Genomic DNA, 20,180 nt, shown 5'->3' on the forward strand with positions numbered 1-20,180 from the left:
TTTTGCTGGTAAATCAAGCGATGAGTGGTCGTGGTCTCTCTTTATTTTTGTGTGGTCATCGACTAACAGAGGTGATGACTGTCGTTGCGACTGAAATACTGATGTCGGTTCCAATCACTTGCATAATGGAGCTTAAATCATATTTTCTTTTGGTATTCCCTCTATTAGTAGCTTTTTTCGTTCTTTTTGTAGTATATGTATTTATTCGAATATAACTCACCTTCGTGTAATACTCACGCCCCTGATTTTACTTTACAAAAAAAAAAACAAAAAAAAATCACAAAGTTCGCATATACCTCGGCCACTAAAAAAAGTTCAAAAACATTCACGTCGGGACGATAGTAACTCGCTTCCCACAGGGCTAAACAACTTGCCCTCCCCAACAACCATTATACAAGATGCAAGAAAAACAAGTATTTTATTGTATCACTTAATATGATACACAGACCTTTTCAGTCTGCGTAATATATTTCTTAACAAATAGTGCAATTAAAGAAAACTAGGATAAGAAGGGCACTAACTAATGAATCACATTTCCCTTCCCTCACTAACTCTGCTGTTTAGAATCAAGCAAACCATATCTTGCACAGATAAACCCAGTATCTAACTAAAAACTAATGTCCCATTCTTCAATTACATGAAATAAATGTTCGTTTGATTGCATTTGAAATTTTCAGTGCCAGTAAGACAGATCACAAAATCTAACTTCAAATAAAATTCTACCACGATAGTGCCAAATAATGTGTGTGCCCACCAGCTCAACTCAGAAGGGGCATGCAAACAACAGCAATAAAATTCAATGGAAGGTTTGAACTTTTGTGTGAGTTTGCCTTTCCGGAAGCAGTATATTTTTCCAATGGAACTTCAAATGGTAATTAGAAGTTCCATCGGAATGATAACGGGCTAAATACCACCCAGTCATGAACGTGCTAAAACAAAGAAATATATAGTGAATGTTGTTATGGATGTTTCAGATATTATGGAATTCGATTGAAAACAATTTGCATTACATCTCAACAATTTTCGGCTTCCATTGTATACACATATGTTGTAGGGTTTCGCGATCTTTTGTTAATAAGGCACCAATCATATATGCATGTCTTCATATCTGCTCTATCTATATTGGTCTACCATTGCTGTCTGCTTTCATTTCTAAATAGTCATTCGTAAAGGATTGTTCATTACGTATCTCAAGTCTAGTAAATTACTGATAATTTTTGCTTGAAATAATGGGAAAGAAGATGAGGTTATTTGGTTAGGTGACTTAGAACAATACACACAAGGAAACCGCTTTCGGGGCCTGAAGTAGCGATAGCGAATAAGAGATTCTTGAAAAGTCATACCAATTTTCAGTTTTTTTCTGGAAACTTTAGTTTCCGAAAATTCTATCATATATCTCAAATCACGATTTTTTAGCATTCATTTTGGGAAAAAAAAGTGAGTTATATATACGAGTAAAAATGGTATGCTCGATTTGACACTTCAGAGTAGTTACCTCTTTCTGCAATTCTTTATTATCGCGCTTTACGTTTTCTTTCACTTCAATCAATACCGTTCGTTTCTTTTTATGTCTCTCTCACTTCTAAGTATATCTTCTATTCTATCATTATTATGCTGTAAATAATATTCGCACTCCTCGAAGTTTTTTGTTAATTTGTCCCATGGATTATTATGCATCCATAAGTTTAAAATATTCTAAGTTGTCCGTAATCTTAGGATCAGGACAAAAAATTTACTTGCCGTACTGTGTGTGTCATTGCTTTTGTTTGGTACCTGTTCTTTTTTCTGCAATACTCACGTCATTGCAGAAAAAAGCCATTTGGTATGTTTCGCAGCTCTTTTTTGTTTTCCATGTTCTTTCTGAGATCCCGGAGCATTTATAGTCTTCTTTCCAACTGCAGTGAAAACAATGGGGACCGCTTATAGCTTATTGCACCTGTTACAGCTCATTATGCTTGGTGACCTTTGCACTTTCTTCCCTTTAGCAACTACTGTAGGTAGGACTTTTAAAATGGCGACGTCCTTCATTCTTTGCTAGCTTTGACAACAATTCACTCTATCTATGACTTTCAGCACACAAAATTTGGATTCTACATAGCCGATTTCGATGAAAAACGTCCCTCTCTTCAGCGTAACAAGTATAATTATTCAGTAGCACTTTCAAATCAAATATATGACATGAGTTAAATCCATTTTAAAACTACAAAAATAGGAGTGGCCATAAGCGTATGCTGTAAACATCCATATGCCTACTCATTCTAATAATTAATAATAAAAAAAGTAAATAAAATAAAATAAAAAAAATAATAATTATTATTTTAACAATAATTGTAACACTTTACTTTGTCTCATAAATTACAAATTTTTTTTTTTTCAATTTCAGTTTAGAGATTATTTTGATTTACAATTTTCATTATCCGTTAACATTCATTTTCTGTTAACATACAACACATACATAAAAAAGTAAAATAAATGCTGAATGCATTTGTTTTACTTTTTCACAGTGCTATTTTAAATTTTTTTAAAACAATTATATATATATATATATATAATTATATATAAATCAAGAAATTTTTTACTTGGTTTTAACCATGCTACCAGCCAAGACACGTCTATAGAAGTCAAGGTTATAGTGGATGAGAAGTGCATATTAAAATTATAATACCATTGATCATCATCATCATCATACGTATCAAGGATTTAGGCCTAGCATGGCCTGTTCCGGCCTTAGAAGTCATTGTTGAATCGTTTAAGAGGACATACTGGTTTTCTTTTTCCTAATGGCTTGTACTTTAAGGCTTGTTTTGGTAATCTTTCTATTTTCATTCATTGAACGTGTTCCACCCATTTATATTTATATTTTTTAATTTTTTCTATTACTGGTTCTTGGTTTAATTCTTTCATAATATCTTCGTTTTTTTTGTGATCAAATAGGGTATACTTTGCAGTTTTTCTCATAAACTTCATTTCTGCTGTTGTTAATCTTTGTTTGTCTTTTTGTTTTATTGTCCAGATTTCGCTTCCATACATTAAGACCGGTAAGGCTAATGTATTGTATACTTTTAGTCTGGTTTGTTTTTTTTTACTAGGTTTGGTTTAAATATAGAGTTAATTACACCTGTTATTTTTAAGTATTTTGCAATTTTTACGTTTATATCTTTTTCATTTTCATATGTGATCATACATCCTAGGTAGTTAAATGAATTCACCTGTTCTAAGATCTTGTTATCTATTACTATTTTAGTTCTTGCTGGATCTTGTCCTTTAAAGGCCATAGTTTTTGATTTTTCCGTTGATATTATCATACCATAATCTTTGGATATCTCATTTAGATTTAAAATAGCTTTCTGTAAGTTATCTTCAGAATTTGTAATTATTATTTGGTCGTCTGCAAAGAGGAGAGTGTTTAAGTTAACTGTAGGTGAAAGTTTAATTTCTTGATGTAAATTTTTACTCCATTTTATTATTATTTCATTTAAGTAGATATTAAAAAGAGTTGCTGAGAGGGGACATCCCAGTTGGACCCCTTGGTTTATCTCTCTTTTATATGATAGCTCATGATTTAATCTTATTTGTATTTGATTATTTTCATATATACTTGTGATAGCTTTTAGGATATTATTTGGTATTTGTCTTTCTTTTAATATGTTAAATAATATGTTTCTTTTAACTTTGTCAAATGCTTTTTCAAAGTCAATAAATGCAATATGTGTTTCTAAATTATATTCTCTTCTTTTCTCTATTATTAATTTTAGGCAAAAGGCTGGGTCTATACATGATCGTCCTTTTCTAAATCCATTCTGCAGACAATAATAATACCATTGATATTATATTGAAATATGTGATGAATACGAAGCGTACGAGGATGCGAATTTGATCCATAATGACCGGTATGATGGTTTTAATGATTTTACCAAATAAGCAAAACAAATTTTTGTGCGTGAAATATATTGACGTTTGATCTATTTGCATATAGAGGCTCATGACTTCATATCACTTGCCTTAGTATGTATTGAATAATGTAAAGCACACCATATGGGAGCCAGACTCGGGAGAGATACCAAGGTTGAAATAATGGAGAGGTCATACAGTATATATCTCATATACAAGTAGACAAAACACATTTTTAATAAAAATCTCTGGATAAGAGAAAGATGTAGAAAGTAACAAATTTCTAAAACTTTCTAAATCGTTTTCTCATCCAGAGATTTTTATTAAGAATGTCTTTTGTCTACTTGTATATGAGATATATATTACTTCCGCATTACTTGAACTTTGGTATCTCTCGCCGGTCTGGCTCCTTCCACTGAAGAGACCAGGTCAAAACCAGTCTGGGTAGTGGACCTTCCCATTATGAATTGCATTATACACGGCTGAAAGAGGGAGCTTTGCATTATGGAATACATTCTAAGGCAAGTGACATGAAGCCACTATATACAAATAGCTCAGACGTGAATATATTTCACCTGCAAAACTTTCTTTTGCTTATTTGGGAAAAAAATTAAGACCAAGTATAAATTTTTTTGGTATTTTTATGTTTAATTTTTGGTTAAATGTATTCAAATGGTGCAGGTGTAATAAATGGATTTTTTTCGCTTTTTCGTTTTGATCCCGATTGAGACGTAATGTCTCGTTGTTACATCCTCGAAGCTTTTTATTAAGATTATCTGAGGATGACACTGGTTAGTTATTGTTCATTGGTTTGGTTGCTGTTTTGGAAGTAGGCTGATGTTTAATAGCTGTGATATTCACCACAGCTGTGCAATGCGAAATTCACACGCCATGATAATTTTGAATGTCATTTTAATGATAATTTGGAATGTCATGATAATTTTAGAAAGCCTGAACATATTGTGTAAATCTATGAGGTGCGTATTTCTCTTGCATAGTATGTCCATAAGGCTCTTTTCATGTTATTGTATAATGTGAATAAGGTTCCTGTCTTCAAAAGGTAGTCTATTTAGCATATCTGGGATGTAGAAGCTTCCAGGTGCTTTCCCGTAGTAATTATTACTGTATATTTATATGTGATATAATTAGTTGTATGAGGTCTTGATATGTTCTGTTTATTCTGTAGTTGGCTCCAAATAATAGATTACCATTGCTGCATAGCGACATAAGTGTTTTACTGTTAGTATTTTGTTTTCTAACATTGCAATGTATATAAAGCCGGTACTGTTTCTTTCTTCCCAAAAAGATCAGTTTTATCATGTTTTACTCAAAGTATATTAATGTATTTAGTTTGTAGTGTGCACAGAATGCATAATTTGTTATAGGGTATCTTAGTATATTTTAGCATAGCGGTTTGCATATTACTGCTTTTAGGAGTGTGAGAAGTGCCTTTTTACCCGTAGGGGTTCTAGTTATTGTTTGGAGTTTGTATTTTAGATGGTTTATGTAGCATTCCAGTTCATATCTAAGTAAATTCAAAGGTATCATATTGTTTCAACTCAGAGTGATAGTAGTGGTTTTACTATTCTGTGTGTTTTTTTATGTTGGAGAGTGGAAGTCGGATGGTGGTAGTGTATCTCTCTCTCTCTCTCTCTCTCTCTCTCTCTATATATATATATATATATATATATATATATATATATATATAAAATCAAATGGGTGATTCATTGGATTTATAAATATGAGTAACTTTGTCTCATCAGAATTTAGGTGAATTTTGGTGAGCCAGTCTGTAATATCTCGCCTTTAAGAGGTAGCTGATTAATATCGTGTGTATAGGTGCTGAATAGAGTTAGGGAGAGAACAGCTCCCTATGACACTCCATAGGTAACTGATAGCTTCTATTGCGTATTGATCCAATGCGTGTGATATGTTTTCTGTTTTGAAGGTAGTTTCTATACTACTTGTGCATAAGCCGATCTATTCCATCATGTCTTAGTTTTCCTGATAAAGTTTGATATGTGAATGTGTCAAATGCTTTACTTAAATCGATAAAGACTACTATCACAATTTTGTTTTGATCTAAGGCGTATTAATTAAGTCTGTAAACTATTAAGTATTCCGAGAGAGAGAGAGAGATGTTGTTCCTTTATTTTACTGAAAACAACATGTTTTGGGGATAATATGAAAGATCTCTGTATATGTTGGGAGTTTCCTTAGCACGATCCGCTCCATAATTTGATTAATAAGTGATAGTGTTGCTATGGATCTGTAATTATTAACGAAATTTCTCTTTCCATGTTTGTATATGAGTGTGATTATGAGACTCTTTAAAATAATGGTATTTGTCCGGTTTTAAATATTTTATTTATTAGTGATAGTATGAACGGGCAGAGGCAGTTGCGTGTTTTACTTGCTATTCGTAGGTCTGAAGCCATCTATTCCTGGACCTTTGTAGTGCTGTGATTTGATGTATCACAGAGAAAAGTTCTGCTTCTTTTATGGTTAGGATTCCCTAATGTTTTATTTGCGGGATCCTTCTTGAGGGATCTTTCTCTGTAGTTCTTGGATTCAATATACAAAGTATTGGTTAAAGTCGCTTTATTGTTGTGGAAAATATTTAGCATCTTTACCGAAGCCACCTACCTTCCCCTCTCCCCTACACCGCACAACAGGACAAAACTCGATCATAATAAAGATTATTATCGAAACCCTTATAAAAATACAGACTGGATTTCTATACTCAAAATAAATCACCCTGTAACTTTATACAAGATCATCCAACAAGAATTACTCAGTTTCTGAGACATATACAAAAAAGCAACATAGCCTACACGACCGAGGCCAGAAACAGACAATAATCCATGGATAAACGGCGACATTCCAAACAATATTACTGTAAACGAAAATCTATGGAAAAGACTACAAAAGTCACCTAGTAACCACTCATCTACATATATTATATAAAAACACAAATAAAATCAACTTACCACAAACAAAAGACATTAAGACGTTCAAACATTTAAGGAATATAATGAAAATATGAAGCAAATATGGGCTACACTTAACGAAGTAATAATTTGAAAAAAGAAAATTTCATCACAACATTTTATCATAAAAAATCTGGTCAGGATATGAACCAAGAGAAACTAGGGACTAATTCAACTACTCCTTCACAAACAATATTACACAACTCATAAGAGATAATCTACCAAAGATGAACAAAATATTAATAACACTACATCAACAGCAAACCATGTATTTTACACCCATAAAAACAGCCTTCTTACAGCTAAAACCAAATACCACGCTAGAATAGAAAAAATAAAATTTACAGATTTTTTATAACACTTTGAACATATAAATTCAATACTTCTGAGACTGCTGGACATAATATTCGACACTGGCATTATTCCAAAACAACTAAAATCTGCAATAATTACGCCTATTTAGAAATATAACGAAAGAAATCATACACAGAATTATAGCTCAATAGCTAACCTACCGGTTATCTCCAAGATGCTTGAAAAAAGAATACACACTAGACTAAACAGTTATTTAGAAAATTACAACATTTTCTGGAAAAAAAAGCAGCAATACGGCCTCCAGAAAACAAAAAGCACAATATCTTTATTAGAAGATATCGCTTTTGATATACTGAAGATGATATACTGCTGGTTCAGGGACTATTTCTCAAACAGAACACAGGTAATAAGAATTGTCACACATTACAGTCGGGGCATAAAGTAAAAGACAAAGTCTTAAATGATGCCATATTATCACCTCCCTTGTTCAACACGAACATTAATGACGTTCGCAATCTGGCCACACGAAGTCAAATATATCATTACGCAGATGACACCGCGCTACTAGCAGGCCACACAGATATCAATATGGCTCTCTCCAAAGAACAACGATACCTAAATGAAATCACAACATTCTTCTATCAAAACATAATAGTAATCAACGACACCAAGACCCAGGTGTTAATAATACATAATCTAAGAATCATGGACCCCGCACCACTATCGCTACACTGTCACACATATCCTTGCATTAACAACAATAGCCGCTGTTAATGTCCCGAAATCACACCCGTAACACATGCAAAATATCTTGGCCTTTCATAGATTGCCACTGCAAATGGACACTGCATAGAATGGCAAAGCTATTCCAAGTAAACAACATGATTCTATGTAATGTAAAAAACTTCTATATCATTATATTAGAAAATTCCATGACAAGGTGAAAACGTCGAGAACGATTCAAACATCTTTACTTAATTAAAAAAAATAGCTCAATCAAATGTTTAGATATTAAATAAACATTTAATCAATTTATTTTTATTAACTTTGATGATTTTATTCTCTAATATAGCTTATACTTTTTTTTTTCCAAATTTACGCTGACCGATTGATGAATTAATATTATTCCTATTGTTTATTGCATTCGCTCAACGCGATTTTGTTTAACGGGCATTAATTGATTGATTAATTCATCGCGTTAAGCGAGATTTGCCCGTACATAGGAAAATTATTTCAACAGCGATTTTGGACGCCTTATATACAACAGCCAATAACGGAACCCCGTAAGGCGATGCACAAAATTCTGAGCTTTAATAATCTAAAACACTAGGCGGTGTTACTAAGAAATTACTTCAACTACACTGTCATAACAACCGAGACATGTATCGCATAACACGAGCGAGGACAACTATTTACAATCCTAGATCCCTCAACAGTTCTTTGGAATGACATCCGTTAAACTACTTGTTGATAATATGTAATGCAGAGCTCCAGGAAAGGGAATAGGGAGGAAGAGAGAGAGAGAGAGAGAGAGAGAGAGAGAGAGAGAGGCAAACACCAGTATTCTAGAGAATGAATTTTTTTCACCAGCCTGGATATACGATTATGAACTATATTTCATATTAGTAGGGTATGAGATTTTATAGTCTTAGAAGTTGAGCAGTGAAGAAAGGTATTAATTAGAAAGAAATAATACCTTGACCGGAAGTTAAACAACCTCATATTTGTGATAGGCTTTCATATATCTTATTGTATTCAATCCGACTTAAAAAGAAATGATATCCTTTGGTGAGCAAAGAGCAAATGTTTTAGAAAATGAGATGAAGTGAAGTACTATGTTTATTATTTAAATTACGGGGGTATTAAATCCCACATTGTTTTAAAACCGAATAAGAAACTCAAAGATTGGAATCAGAGAGTTTCATGCCGAATATAGTATAGTAAACTATAAAAGTATCGGCGATCCTAGCACTACCTACTAGGACTACTTGCATTAGCTCACTAGCGTGAGCTAATGCAAGTAAAGTAGTCCTAGTAGGTAGTACAAACTCGGGCAACTCGCAAGAAAGGTGGTAAAGTTCTGATCGCTATTCTTGGTATTTTCCATAATGTAAAAACACATTTTCTAGGAAATGTATGCTGTTATTACATTATGGTGGGAGGTCACTACCCAGACCGGTTTCAGTCTTTATTGAGGCTTTATCAGTGAGTAGCTAGACCAAATTAATACCAAAGGGTATAGCGAAAAGAACTTATATACTGTGCCATACGAGTTGTCAAAAAGGTGCAACCATTAAGTTACTTAAATATAGTTAATGAAATGTTTATGTTAATTTTTTTTTTTTTAATTTAGTAGTGAAATATTGTATTTTTTATGGCATGGTAGTAGTGCCCAAACTCAAATCCAAGCATTCCTCGATACCCTTGAAGAGCTTTACTTTATGCGGAATTTCTTTGAGAACATCCTAGGAGAGTAAACACCAATAGTAGCAGCATGATTATAGGACTATTCGCGAGCTAATCTGGAAACTCCGAACAGCATTATCAGCCGGTTGAGCAATGTGTAATATTTCGAAGACTTCCATTATTTATATATATATATATATATATATATATATATATATATACAGGGTGTTCGGGATAAATTTGACATATTTATAATTAATTATATTTTTCCGTAAGTTACATGTATTAACACACACTTCTCTTCATTTAAAAGTTTGGACCCTTCTTCATTCATATACAAGATGTCAGAAAGGATGGATAGCTGGAACCCACCTGAATCATGGAAGAGAATAACTTGTATCATGATGATTCGTGCCCGCCATCAAAATAAGGATATTACGACTGCTGCCCAATGCTCCCTGAATACAGTAAAAACAATCAGGCATGAACTAGAGACTTGCAATGGTGACTACGAGGATGTAGCAAGAAGAAAGATCCCTAGCAGACGATCTGATTGCGTTCGTACAGCAGAATTCCTCGCAAATCTGCAGGAACAGGTGTTGAAGAACCCTGGCATTGGAATTCGGGCTTTGTTCGTGGAGTTGCTAACTGTAGTCAAGCCCTGGATAACAAGGGTAGCCAATTGTAGGCCGTATGTATGGCAGCAGGATTCGGCCCCTTGCCACACCTCTGGGAAAAGTCAAAAATGGTTGTCTGAAAATTTCTACGACTTCACCAGTCCAAATGTTTGGCCTCCAAACTCCCCAGACCTTAACCCCATGGATTATTTTGTATGGGGCGCAGTTGAAAAAGACACCAATCGCACTTCCAGTAATACAAAAGCCCAGTTAATGGATAAAATTAAAACAGTTTTTGCGGCCCTTCCCAGGGAGACTGTAGCATCAGCTTGTTCGAGGTTCCGAAGCAGAATTGAAGCTGTGATCGATGCTAATGGTGGTTATTTTGAGTAAATCTTGTTGATAGTATTGTAATTAACTCTGCCTGTAATGTTTTTTTGTCAATTCATTAAATTTAATAGATACAAAGAAGATTTTCTTTTTCCTTACGAAACTGTCAAATTTATCCCGAACACCCTGTATATAGGAGGGTTGTCTGAAACTTTTTCCGCCTCGACCATAGATCGCAACAATATCATCAAGAGATTTTTTTTTTCTAAATTGGTACATTTGTCATAAGCATCCATATGAATTGCAAGTCGTTCTATCAAGTAGTTTGTTTTATACAGCTGCCTGAAGCAAACGTGTTGTCTGATACGTTTGCTTTAGACAACACGTTTGCTTCAGGCAGCTGTATAAAACAAACTGCTTGATAGAACGACTTGCAATTCACATGGATGCTTATGACAAATGTACCAATTTAGAAAAAAAAATCTCTTGATGATATTGTTGCCATCTATGGTCGAGGCGGAAAAAGTTTCAGACAACCCTCCTTTCTAGATAACACCTTATCAGACAAACGTGTTGCCTGATAAGGTGTTATCTATAAAATTGAGCATGGTGCGGTTATAAAATTCTCTGTAAAAGAGTGTTTAACTTTAATTTATGGTGTTAAACCATAAGAAATTCATTTGAATTTCATAATAGTTTATGTGCACTCTTCTCCTTCGTTTTCAACTATTAAAAAATGGGCTGCCCAATTTAAATATGGCTGTACCAGCCTTGAAGATGATCCACGTCCGAAAAGTGTAACAACACCAGAAATCATTGATCAATTGCACGATATGGTATGGAATGACCTGCAAATTAATGTGCCTAAAATTGCAGACGCTATAGGCATTTCAAAAGAACGTGTAGGATATATTCTGCATGAAGAATTGCAAATGAAAAAGCTTTGCGCAAGATGGGTTGCTCGCAGCAGATCAAAAACCTACTCTCATAAAAATTTCTTAACAGTTCTTGGAGCGTTTTAATAAGAGTAAAACTTCGATAATAAAATTTCGATTTATTCACCTTTGCACACCAGAATCCAAACAGCCGTCAAAGCAGTGGACAGAAATCGGTTGTTCAGCGTCAAAAAAGACAAAGTCGGTTTCATCAGCAAGAAAGGTCATGGCATCGATGTTTTGGGATTCTAAAGGCATTTTGTTTATAATTATCTTGAAAAGGGTATAACAATAACCAGAAGATATTATTCCAATCTTTTAACCAGAGTAGACAAACAAAATCGTGAGAAAAGACCCGATGTACAGAAGAAAAAAATCATCTTTCATCAGGACAATGCACCTGCCCACAATGGTGTTTTGTCAATGGGAAAATTAAGGGATCTGCACAATGAATTGTTGGAATATCCACCATATTCCCCAGATTTGGTTCCCTGACTTTTATCTCCTTCCCAAAACTAAAACTCTTCCACGCTGGTGAACGTTTTTCTTCGAATTAAGAGGTGTTTGCAGCTGTAGTGGGGTATTTTGCAGATCTTACTGAGAACCACTACAAGAACGGGATAATGGCGCTGGAGCATCGCTGCAATAAACGTTTTAGGCTTAAGGGAGATTATGTTGAAAAAATATCTACCTATCTACTATATAATATAAAATGATAAGCCTTTTTTTGTAACGTTTTTGTGTCACGTTTTTTTGTCAAGTTATTTGAAACGTTTTGAAACTCAGGGATACACTGAGTGTCGACTCTTCAAAATTCGAGTCATCAGAATTCAAAGAGAAAAGGCCTACTAGTCCGGAACTGGGGGGAAGCCGTATGCGCCAGGGGGGGTCGCTTTTCGAGTCTTCAAAATTCGAGTCATGAGAATTCAAGGAGAACCAGCCTACCCGTTCGGAACTCAGGGGGGGGGGGGTTGAGCGCCGAATGCGTCAGGGGGCGGGCCCCTCTAGTACAATATTAAATTATAAGACTTTTCTTGGAACGTTTTGGTGTCACATTTTTTGTCAAGTTATTTGAAACGTTTTGAAACTCAGGGGCTAACCTGAGTGTCGAGCTTCAAAATTCGATTCATCTGAATTCAAGAAGAACTGGCCTACCAGTCAGCAACTCCGAGTTGCGGAGTTGCGCCCCGAGTTGAGTGCCACAGGCTCCTTTCGAATCTTCAAAATTCAAGTCAACAGAATTCAAGGAGAACCGGCCTACCAGTCCGGAACTCGGGGGGTGGGGGGAGCCGTAGGCGCCAAAGGGTGCGGAAACCCTTTCGAGTCTTCGAAATTCGAGTCATGAGAATTAAAGGAGAACTGGCCTACCAGTCCAGAGCTCGGGGCTTGGGTGCAGTTGGCGTCAGGAGGGGGAGCAGATCCCCCCTAGTATATATATAAAATGATAAGCCTTTTTATGCCACGTTTTTATGTCAGGTTTCTATGTCATGTTTTTTGAAATGTTTTGACACTCAGAGTAGCCCCTGAGTGTCGAGTCTTCAAAATTCGATTCATCAGAATTCAAGGAGAACCGGCCTACCTGTCTGAAACTCGTGGGGGAGGCCTAGGTGACAGGGGGAGCGAATCCCCCCCTTTCGAGTCTTCAAAATTCGAGTCATCAGAATTCAAGAAGAACCGGCCTACCAGTCCTGAACACGGGAGGTTGGGAGCCGTAGGCGCCAGGGGGGGGGGAACTTACCCCCTGGAATATATATATAAAAATTCGTTTTTGCATTGTTATGCCGAGAACATTTCAGACCACCCTCGTGTGTGTGCGTGTGTATATATATATATATATATATATATATATATATATGAAAAATATAGCATGTCATCTTCCATTTGAAATGTGAACTATCATTGCAAGCTACTACTATATAAGTTTTAATAATATTATATGAATTGTTCTACTAAATGAACATCATACAGTGCAAACTATGATATTAATTGGAATCTGAACATGTGAAAAATTGTAGCATTATTTCGTAAATTGTATCGTATATGTATGTATGTTATTTGGTAGCTAATAAAATGTATAATTAAATGTAATTATGTAATAAAATGTAATAAAATGTTATATTATTACAAAGAAATATTGTTATCGATTTAAAAATACCATTGTGAGAATAGAAATGAATGCATTCACCATTCCTACTGCACGTTAACAGAAAAGAAATAGATGATGTAGATTGTAAAACAAAATAAACTGAAAATTGGAATTGGAAAAATAATATTGATTAAACAAATAGAAATGTGAAATGAATCCATTCAGCATTCCCTACTGATATCATAAAAAAAAAAAAAAAAAAAAAATTAATTTGTGAATTGAAATGAACTGCAGAATGAAACATAAATGTAAATGGTAAAATGCAGAAAAAAGTATTTATATTTATATAAAATTATTCCACAACTAATATCATTAATAAAAAAAAAACGTATCTGGAGTAGTTTGCCCTCCCACATGTGTCCTTGGACTCCCTGGAGTTGTCACGTGAAGATAATAATGATAATGGTAATCTCTCCTTAACACATTAAATGCATTCTTGTAAATATCAATGTGAAAAAAATGAAAAATATGTGTTAGTATGATTATATATGAGTATTTAAATATGATATTTACTTAACATTCTGTACTGAATATTTGTAATGAACAAAAATGTAATAGTAATACTTCTATTGTATATTTCTAAATATTCTGTATATGTGTGGAGGATAATACACTTTGTGTAATAATAATAATTGTAATATATGTGTATTTTGTAAAAGCTCAATAGTTCACTTACTGTTATTTCCTTCATCTCTTCTCTAGGAAGGGGCACTTATTAAAACTCATCGAAATGAAACACTGATAGAATGGACTGTGCAAACATTATTTCCATGACACATTCAGATATTCATGTATATGTTTAATACGTGTGCTAAAGTGCTCTGTTGATCTCCGTGTAGTGAAGTCTGCAAGTAAAATGACAACCTCATTTATGATTGATGATATACTAAATACCAGAAATTTATATCCTCAAAGGGAGATGCGGATTCCTCCTCCACTGTCACCTTTGTGGATGCCATCTTCACTACAGTATCCTCAATTAGGTTCAGTGAATTCTCTTCCCAAACCGAAGCCAATTATTCTGTCTTCAGGATATTCCAGCCTTCCTATGTTTAATTTGGGGATAGGTACATCGCATGCGTTCTCGCCAGTTAGCGTTTCTCCATCTGGAACTTCGGAAACATTCAGCTATTCTCCTCATAATTTTTCATCCTCTAATGAAAATATAAGACAGTGGTGCTATGATTTTCCAGGTGAGATTACCTGTCCCAACAACGGTGATATCATTCCCGCATCTTCGGCAGTTCCATTTCACTGTTTGAAGTCAGTTCCACATCGGTTTACTAGAGTTCATTCGTTGATATCTGATGATAGAATAGACGAAGCCATAAGAAGTATGTTGTTTTTTTAATTCATTTATTTTTGCTGTTAATTTTTAGGTTAAAATTTTAACGTGTCATGAAAATACGCTATGACAGCGTTTCTCAACCTTTCTAAGCCCAAGGACAAGTCAAATGCCGAAAACAATTCTACGAACCACATTTTCCCCGGGCGGCACTTTTTTGGCGTTTAAGAAATCTTGTCATACTGTCTATAAAACAGCAACTGAGTGATAAATTAGACTTCGACAATGTCATCGACGATTTTGCGAACAGAAAAGCAAGAAAACTGACATTTTAGAATGTTGGAATTAAAGTTTTACTTCAAAAATAAAATAGTGTTTCAATTTAATTCCCTATACGACGTTTTGACTTTTTGCAATTTTTTTAAAAAAAACAATAAAATGTTGGTAATTAAAGCATTAATTACCAACATTTCTGAAAAACTGTGCTATTTATAACATAATAAATCTAAAAGAATGTTTTGAATACATATGGAAACATAATTAATTAAATTGGAAGTAAACGATTAAAAGTGTATCATCATTGAACATATTTTAATTTTTATTAAACAAATACATAATATGATATAATTATGTTGCTACTTACTTTTAATGAAATGATTGAGCTTCTCTGCCCTTTCAGAGTTGCTGGATATCTGGCTAAATATTGCTCAACTTCAGTCGAAGATCGGCACACACTAAGGCAATTTCTGTATTTTGTTTTTATTTCAAGGAGCGATGAAAATCCTTTCTCACAAAGAGAGGTTGTAGAAAACTGCAAGACGATTTTCAATGCTTCTTCAGGTAATTCGGAAAATTCGCTTCTCACTGAAGGAGAGAACCAAAATCGAGCCAAACCAAGACAGGGAATTGCATTTTATGTCCACTGTCACTTGAAACCTCAATTAACTATTCTTTTTTCGATAAAAGAAGGTCATTCTCATGACTGCAAGCCTGATATGGCTCGGGAACCCAAAGAAATTTCTTATAAAAGTTATTCGGAAAATATGTTTCAAAATTCCGTTTAAGATTTTTGAGATGGTCACAAACCCTTTCCAGAAACTCAGGATCAACAAAAATATAATTTTCTACTAAAAAGGATTCCAGTGTTGGAATAGATGCAAATTGTCTGTCTTTTACATAACTAATCCATAAAACCTGTTTTTTCTGGAATGCCTTTATTTTGCCGTAGGCATTAAGAACAGTTAAAGAATTTTTCTGAAGGGAGTGATTTAGTTCATTTAAGTTCGATAAAAAATGTCTGAAAGATAGGATAGTGTTGATAACTATGCTTGTCAACAAGGAGTGATGCAAAATCAGAATTACGAATTCATTTCCAAATAATAATGCTTCGTGCCTTAATTGAAATAGCCTTGTTAGTACTTGGCCCCTGGAAAGCCAGCAAAAGTTGTATATATATTCACTGCCCATTTCATCGCAGAGTAGTGAAAATAACCAGTTATTTAACGGTAGAGCTTTAATAAAATTAACCATCTTTACAGCGTTCTCTATTAACTGAGATTCTACGTCACCTGCGATATCATTAATTCTTCGACCTACAGTGTCATTTGAAAGTTGATAAAAGATGATGAAAATCAAATCAACATCTTTTAGCAACTTTTTGCCAAACATAGTTTTTTACCACATCTTTTATAGCTGGAAGTAGCGAAGGTTCCCCGATAGAATGAGGTTCCCTGTTTTTGCTATGTGCAAACTTAAGAGATAGGATGCTTCCAGTGCCTTGCTATTAATGGAACCCATGGCCGAAACTATATCTTTCCCATGATTGAATGTAACTAATCGTCACTGAAAAAATTCAATTGGCTTACTTTTCACATCACAATGTTTAGTTTCTAAATGTCGTCGGAGTTTCGCAGGTTTCATGCACTCGTTCGACAGCACTTCATAACACAAAACACACTGAGGTTTCTGCTCACTTTCATCTCCACACCAAGTAAACCCGAATTTCAAATATGAACTGTTATATTTCCTGCTGTATTTTTTCTTTGAACTGCCTGCTCCCTCTACTTTAATAGTATCAGATTTACTCGCCATTACAACACATGTATTACAATTAGGGTTAGCATCACCTGTTTCATTTGATCTTCTTTTCAAAGTTCTAGTTTTAAGCTTTTTCCATTTTTAAAATACATTTCCGAAAAATATATAAATACTGGGGTTAACTCAGTATTTATACATGACACACTTCGTCCAAGTATCACTTAGCACTTCTGAAGATATACTGAGCCTTGGTAGAAGGAGGGACACCTTCATTAATAAAAATCAATAAACAACAAGCAATTGGTTGAAATGTGGATAACACATGTCCGCTTCAAATCTGACAAAACGGCAAGGGAAGGCAGAAGCAATAGGACTATATTGTTGTTCACTTCACCCGTCTTTTATTATTCGTCATTCTTCCACTACAAATTTAGTGGCAGAATGATGAATAATAAAAAAGGGGTGAAGTGAACAGCAATATAGTTTTATTGCTTCCGCCATTGAACATTCTGATGTTATTTTTTTTAGGTCTCTCATTTTGATTTCAACAATTTTTACTTACTCATTCAATTTTAATTTGTTTTGTTTAGATAATTAAAAAAAATATATTTATTTAATTAATTTAAGTCTGCCTGTGGACCACAGATTGAGAAACACTGCTCTATGAAAATATGATCTATTTGAATATACTTCTTCTAAGAACCTCTCCATCTCCTGAAGTTAATGGCAAAGCTTGTTTTGAAATGGCATTTCAAACAGGTATCGCATCACATTTTCCTTAATCGAATCAAGAGCTTCAACTTAGGATGACGGTGAAGTCTGGATCATTTCTTGTATTGAAAACGTTCCAGAAATCCCGTCACGAATTTGTTTTCTGAACTTCTGCGAGAACTCCTGGAATGAATATTCCTGTTAGCCGCCGCATTCCATAATGAGTAGTTTATATACTGTGGATTAAAATTCATTTAATCCAAACCTTATAAAATTTTAAGATTTTCTTCCTTCACTCTCATTGGAAGGTGAAATGTTTCCTCTAAATTCTCGAATGTATTTTTTTAAATTAATCGCTGTCTTCGGTATTGCAGAAGGGCTGATCGATTTTTAACTCTTCTCGGAAATTTTGAAACCACAAAAAATTCCCTTCTCACAGAACATTCATCCTGGCAATCTTGCTAATGTTTGCACAAAATTTAATGCGTAAACAAGTACCCCCAAAGCAAAGCCAAACTAAGAAACAAGAAAAAAGTGGAGGCAGCAATGTATACACTTGGTAACAGTAGAAAAACATGATGATGACACAGGCATGATATAGTTATAGCTAATTTTGTCTCAAAACAATTCGGAATTATAGCGCCTACTTGAGAAATTATATATATATATATATATAGAAAGTATTTTACCTTTGGTATAGTAAATGTTAAAAAAATACCAAGCTATTTTTTATACCTGGTTTTACTCCATTTCACAATGAGTTGGGAAACTTTTACCATGAGTTGCCTTGGTATTGCACTACGTGAAAGATCAGCTAGACTTGCAACACTTGCAGGCGCAAACTTGACTTGTTTGTCTGTTTGCTTACTTGGGAAATGGAGCAAAACGAGGTTTAAAATAGCTTGGTATTTTTTAACATATATATACTATTATTTTTTACTTTTATTTATTTATTCGTGTCAGAAGCAACATAGTTCAAATACACAGAAATTTACAAAAAAATAATTGATTATATATTGGAATTAAAAAGAAAAGAAAAGCTGCACAATTCAAATCTTAAATACACAATGTAAAAGTTCATAAGAAGGTCCACCAAATGTTTGCTGCCCAGAATTTGGCCAGCTCACAAGTATTAGGTTTCGCATTGATCAAATCGTCCATTATAGAACTAAAGGGACATAACCTACACTTCAAGCGGTGAGACATAGTTGCTCCTCCGTGGGAGTCCCCACTTTTTACATTATCCTTCGATCTTCCAAGGCCGCATCGCAACCTATTTAAAGTTTTCCAGGTAGTCCAGTTTGCTCTGTGGCCTGGTGGAAGACCTTGAGATGGTACAAACAATATATAAGGTGATTGTTTCTTGTCTTCCATGAACCTATTCTTGATTTTTGAAGTGGTTCAGTAAGGCTTTCGGTGGTATGAAGAAAGCTTTTCCTGGATTTCGAAGGTTAACCTTCGATAAACAGGTTGATATTTAAATAGGAGATGGTCTGTGAACACGGATGCCTTCAGCCTCTCATTTCTAGCCGGCATCTCGCATCTAATATCCGGAGGTGCTATGCCAGCTAAACAATGGGTTTTTTTTTCACTAGGTCAAAACAACCAGTAATGTGTCTACATATCTACATTTGGTATATATATATGTGTGTATACTGAAATGTGTCTACATTTGGGTATACATATGATACCCAGAACAGTCACTGAAAATAAGTTATCGGAAGAAAATTTAACGAACGATAATGTACTGAAAGGCAATTTATCGAAAAAACAATTAATCGAAAGACATTTCCTCGAAAAGACAATTCCTCGATGGCAATTCATCAAAAACACGAATTACCGGAAGGCAATTTGTCGAAAAACGAATCATAAGGATCATGTTAAATGAAGTGTATTTACCAAAAAGAACTGTAGTTTTAAGTGGATTAACACGTGATGCTGTTGAAGCTTAGCATGTCATTCCTTATACACTGCATGGAAAGAGGTCAGTGAGATCACAGCCTGAGGATCATACATCCATAAAGCCAATTTTAATAAGACGAAGGGCCGCTTTTCGACGAGGTGATGCAACAATTCTACGAGACATAATTATCACAAGTATACGATAGCGATCAATGAGTAATTTACAGCCTTCTTCCTGTAGGCATGTAACGAGATCCTGGAGTGTTGTGGGACAGATGTTTCTTGAACACACCCGACACTCCAGTTCATTCGACAGATGTTCAATAGGGTAAAGATCAGGGCTCTATGGAGCCTAGTCAAGTGTGTTGACGTTCATGTCCAAAATCCACGCAGTTACAGCAGCAGATTTATGACAAGGTGCATTGTCTTGCTGCAAGAGAACTGTCAGTTCTGAGTTCACTGTTCGCTGTAACAAGAAGCTATTACTGGAAGCTGTAAAAATGGCGTGAGGAAATAATGGGAGGAGAGTAGGGTTTTTGAGTGGAGAGTTGTGGGTGGTTGAAATGTGTTTTCTGAAAGTGTGAAGACAGTGAATGCATTGAAGTTATTACGTTA

General features: G+C 34.6%; 1 protein-coding gene across 3 annotated transcripts in view; it reads left to right on the forward strand.

Moving 5' to 3' along the window:
• LOC150108816 (uncharacterized) overlaps nt 1-20,180 on the forward strand; it is a 285,940-nt gene that overhangs the window by 21,166 nt on the left and 244,594 nt on the right. For 2 of the 3 annotated variants that reach the window (XM_090403463.1, XM_090403478.1), the window contains exons 2-3: nt 3,756-3,890; nt 14,333-14,964. In XM_090403463.1, coding sequence (XP_090259589.1) covers nt 14,487-14,964 — 478 coding nt within the window. In that variant the 5' untranslated portion in view covers nt 3,756-3,890; nt 14,333-14,486. The remainder of the gene's footprint in view (nt 1-3,755; nt 3,891-14,332; nt 14,965-20,180) is intronic. The other variant, XM_090403471.1, reaches the window with a different exon arrangement.

This window comes from Typopeltis vanoorti, chromosome 2 (assembly GCF_054136105.1).
Source record: "Typopeltis vanoorti isolate ZY-2024b chromosome 2, IOZ_Tvanoo_1.0, whole genome shotgun sequence".
Classification (NCBI taxonomy): domain Eukaryota; kingdom Metazoa; phylum Arthropoda; class Arachnida; order Uropygi; family Thelyphonidae; genus Typopeltis; species Typopeltis vanoorti.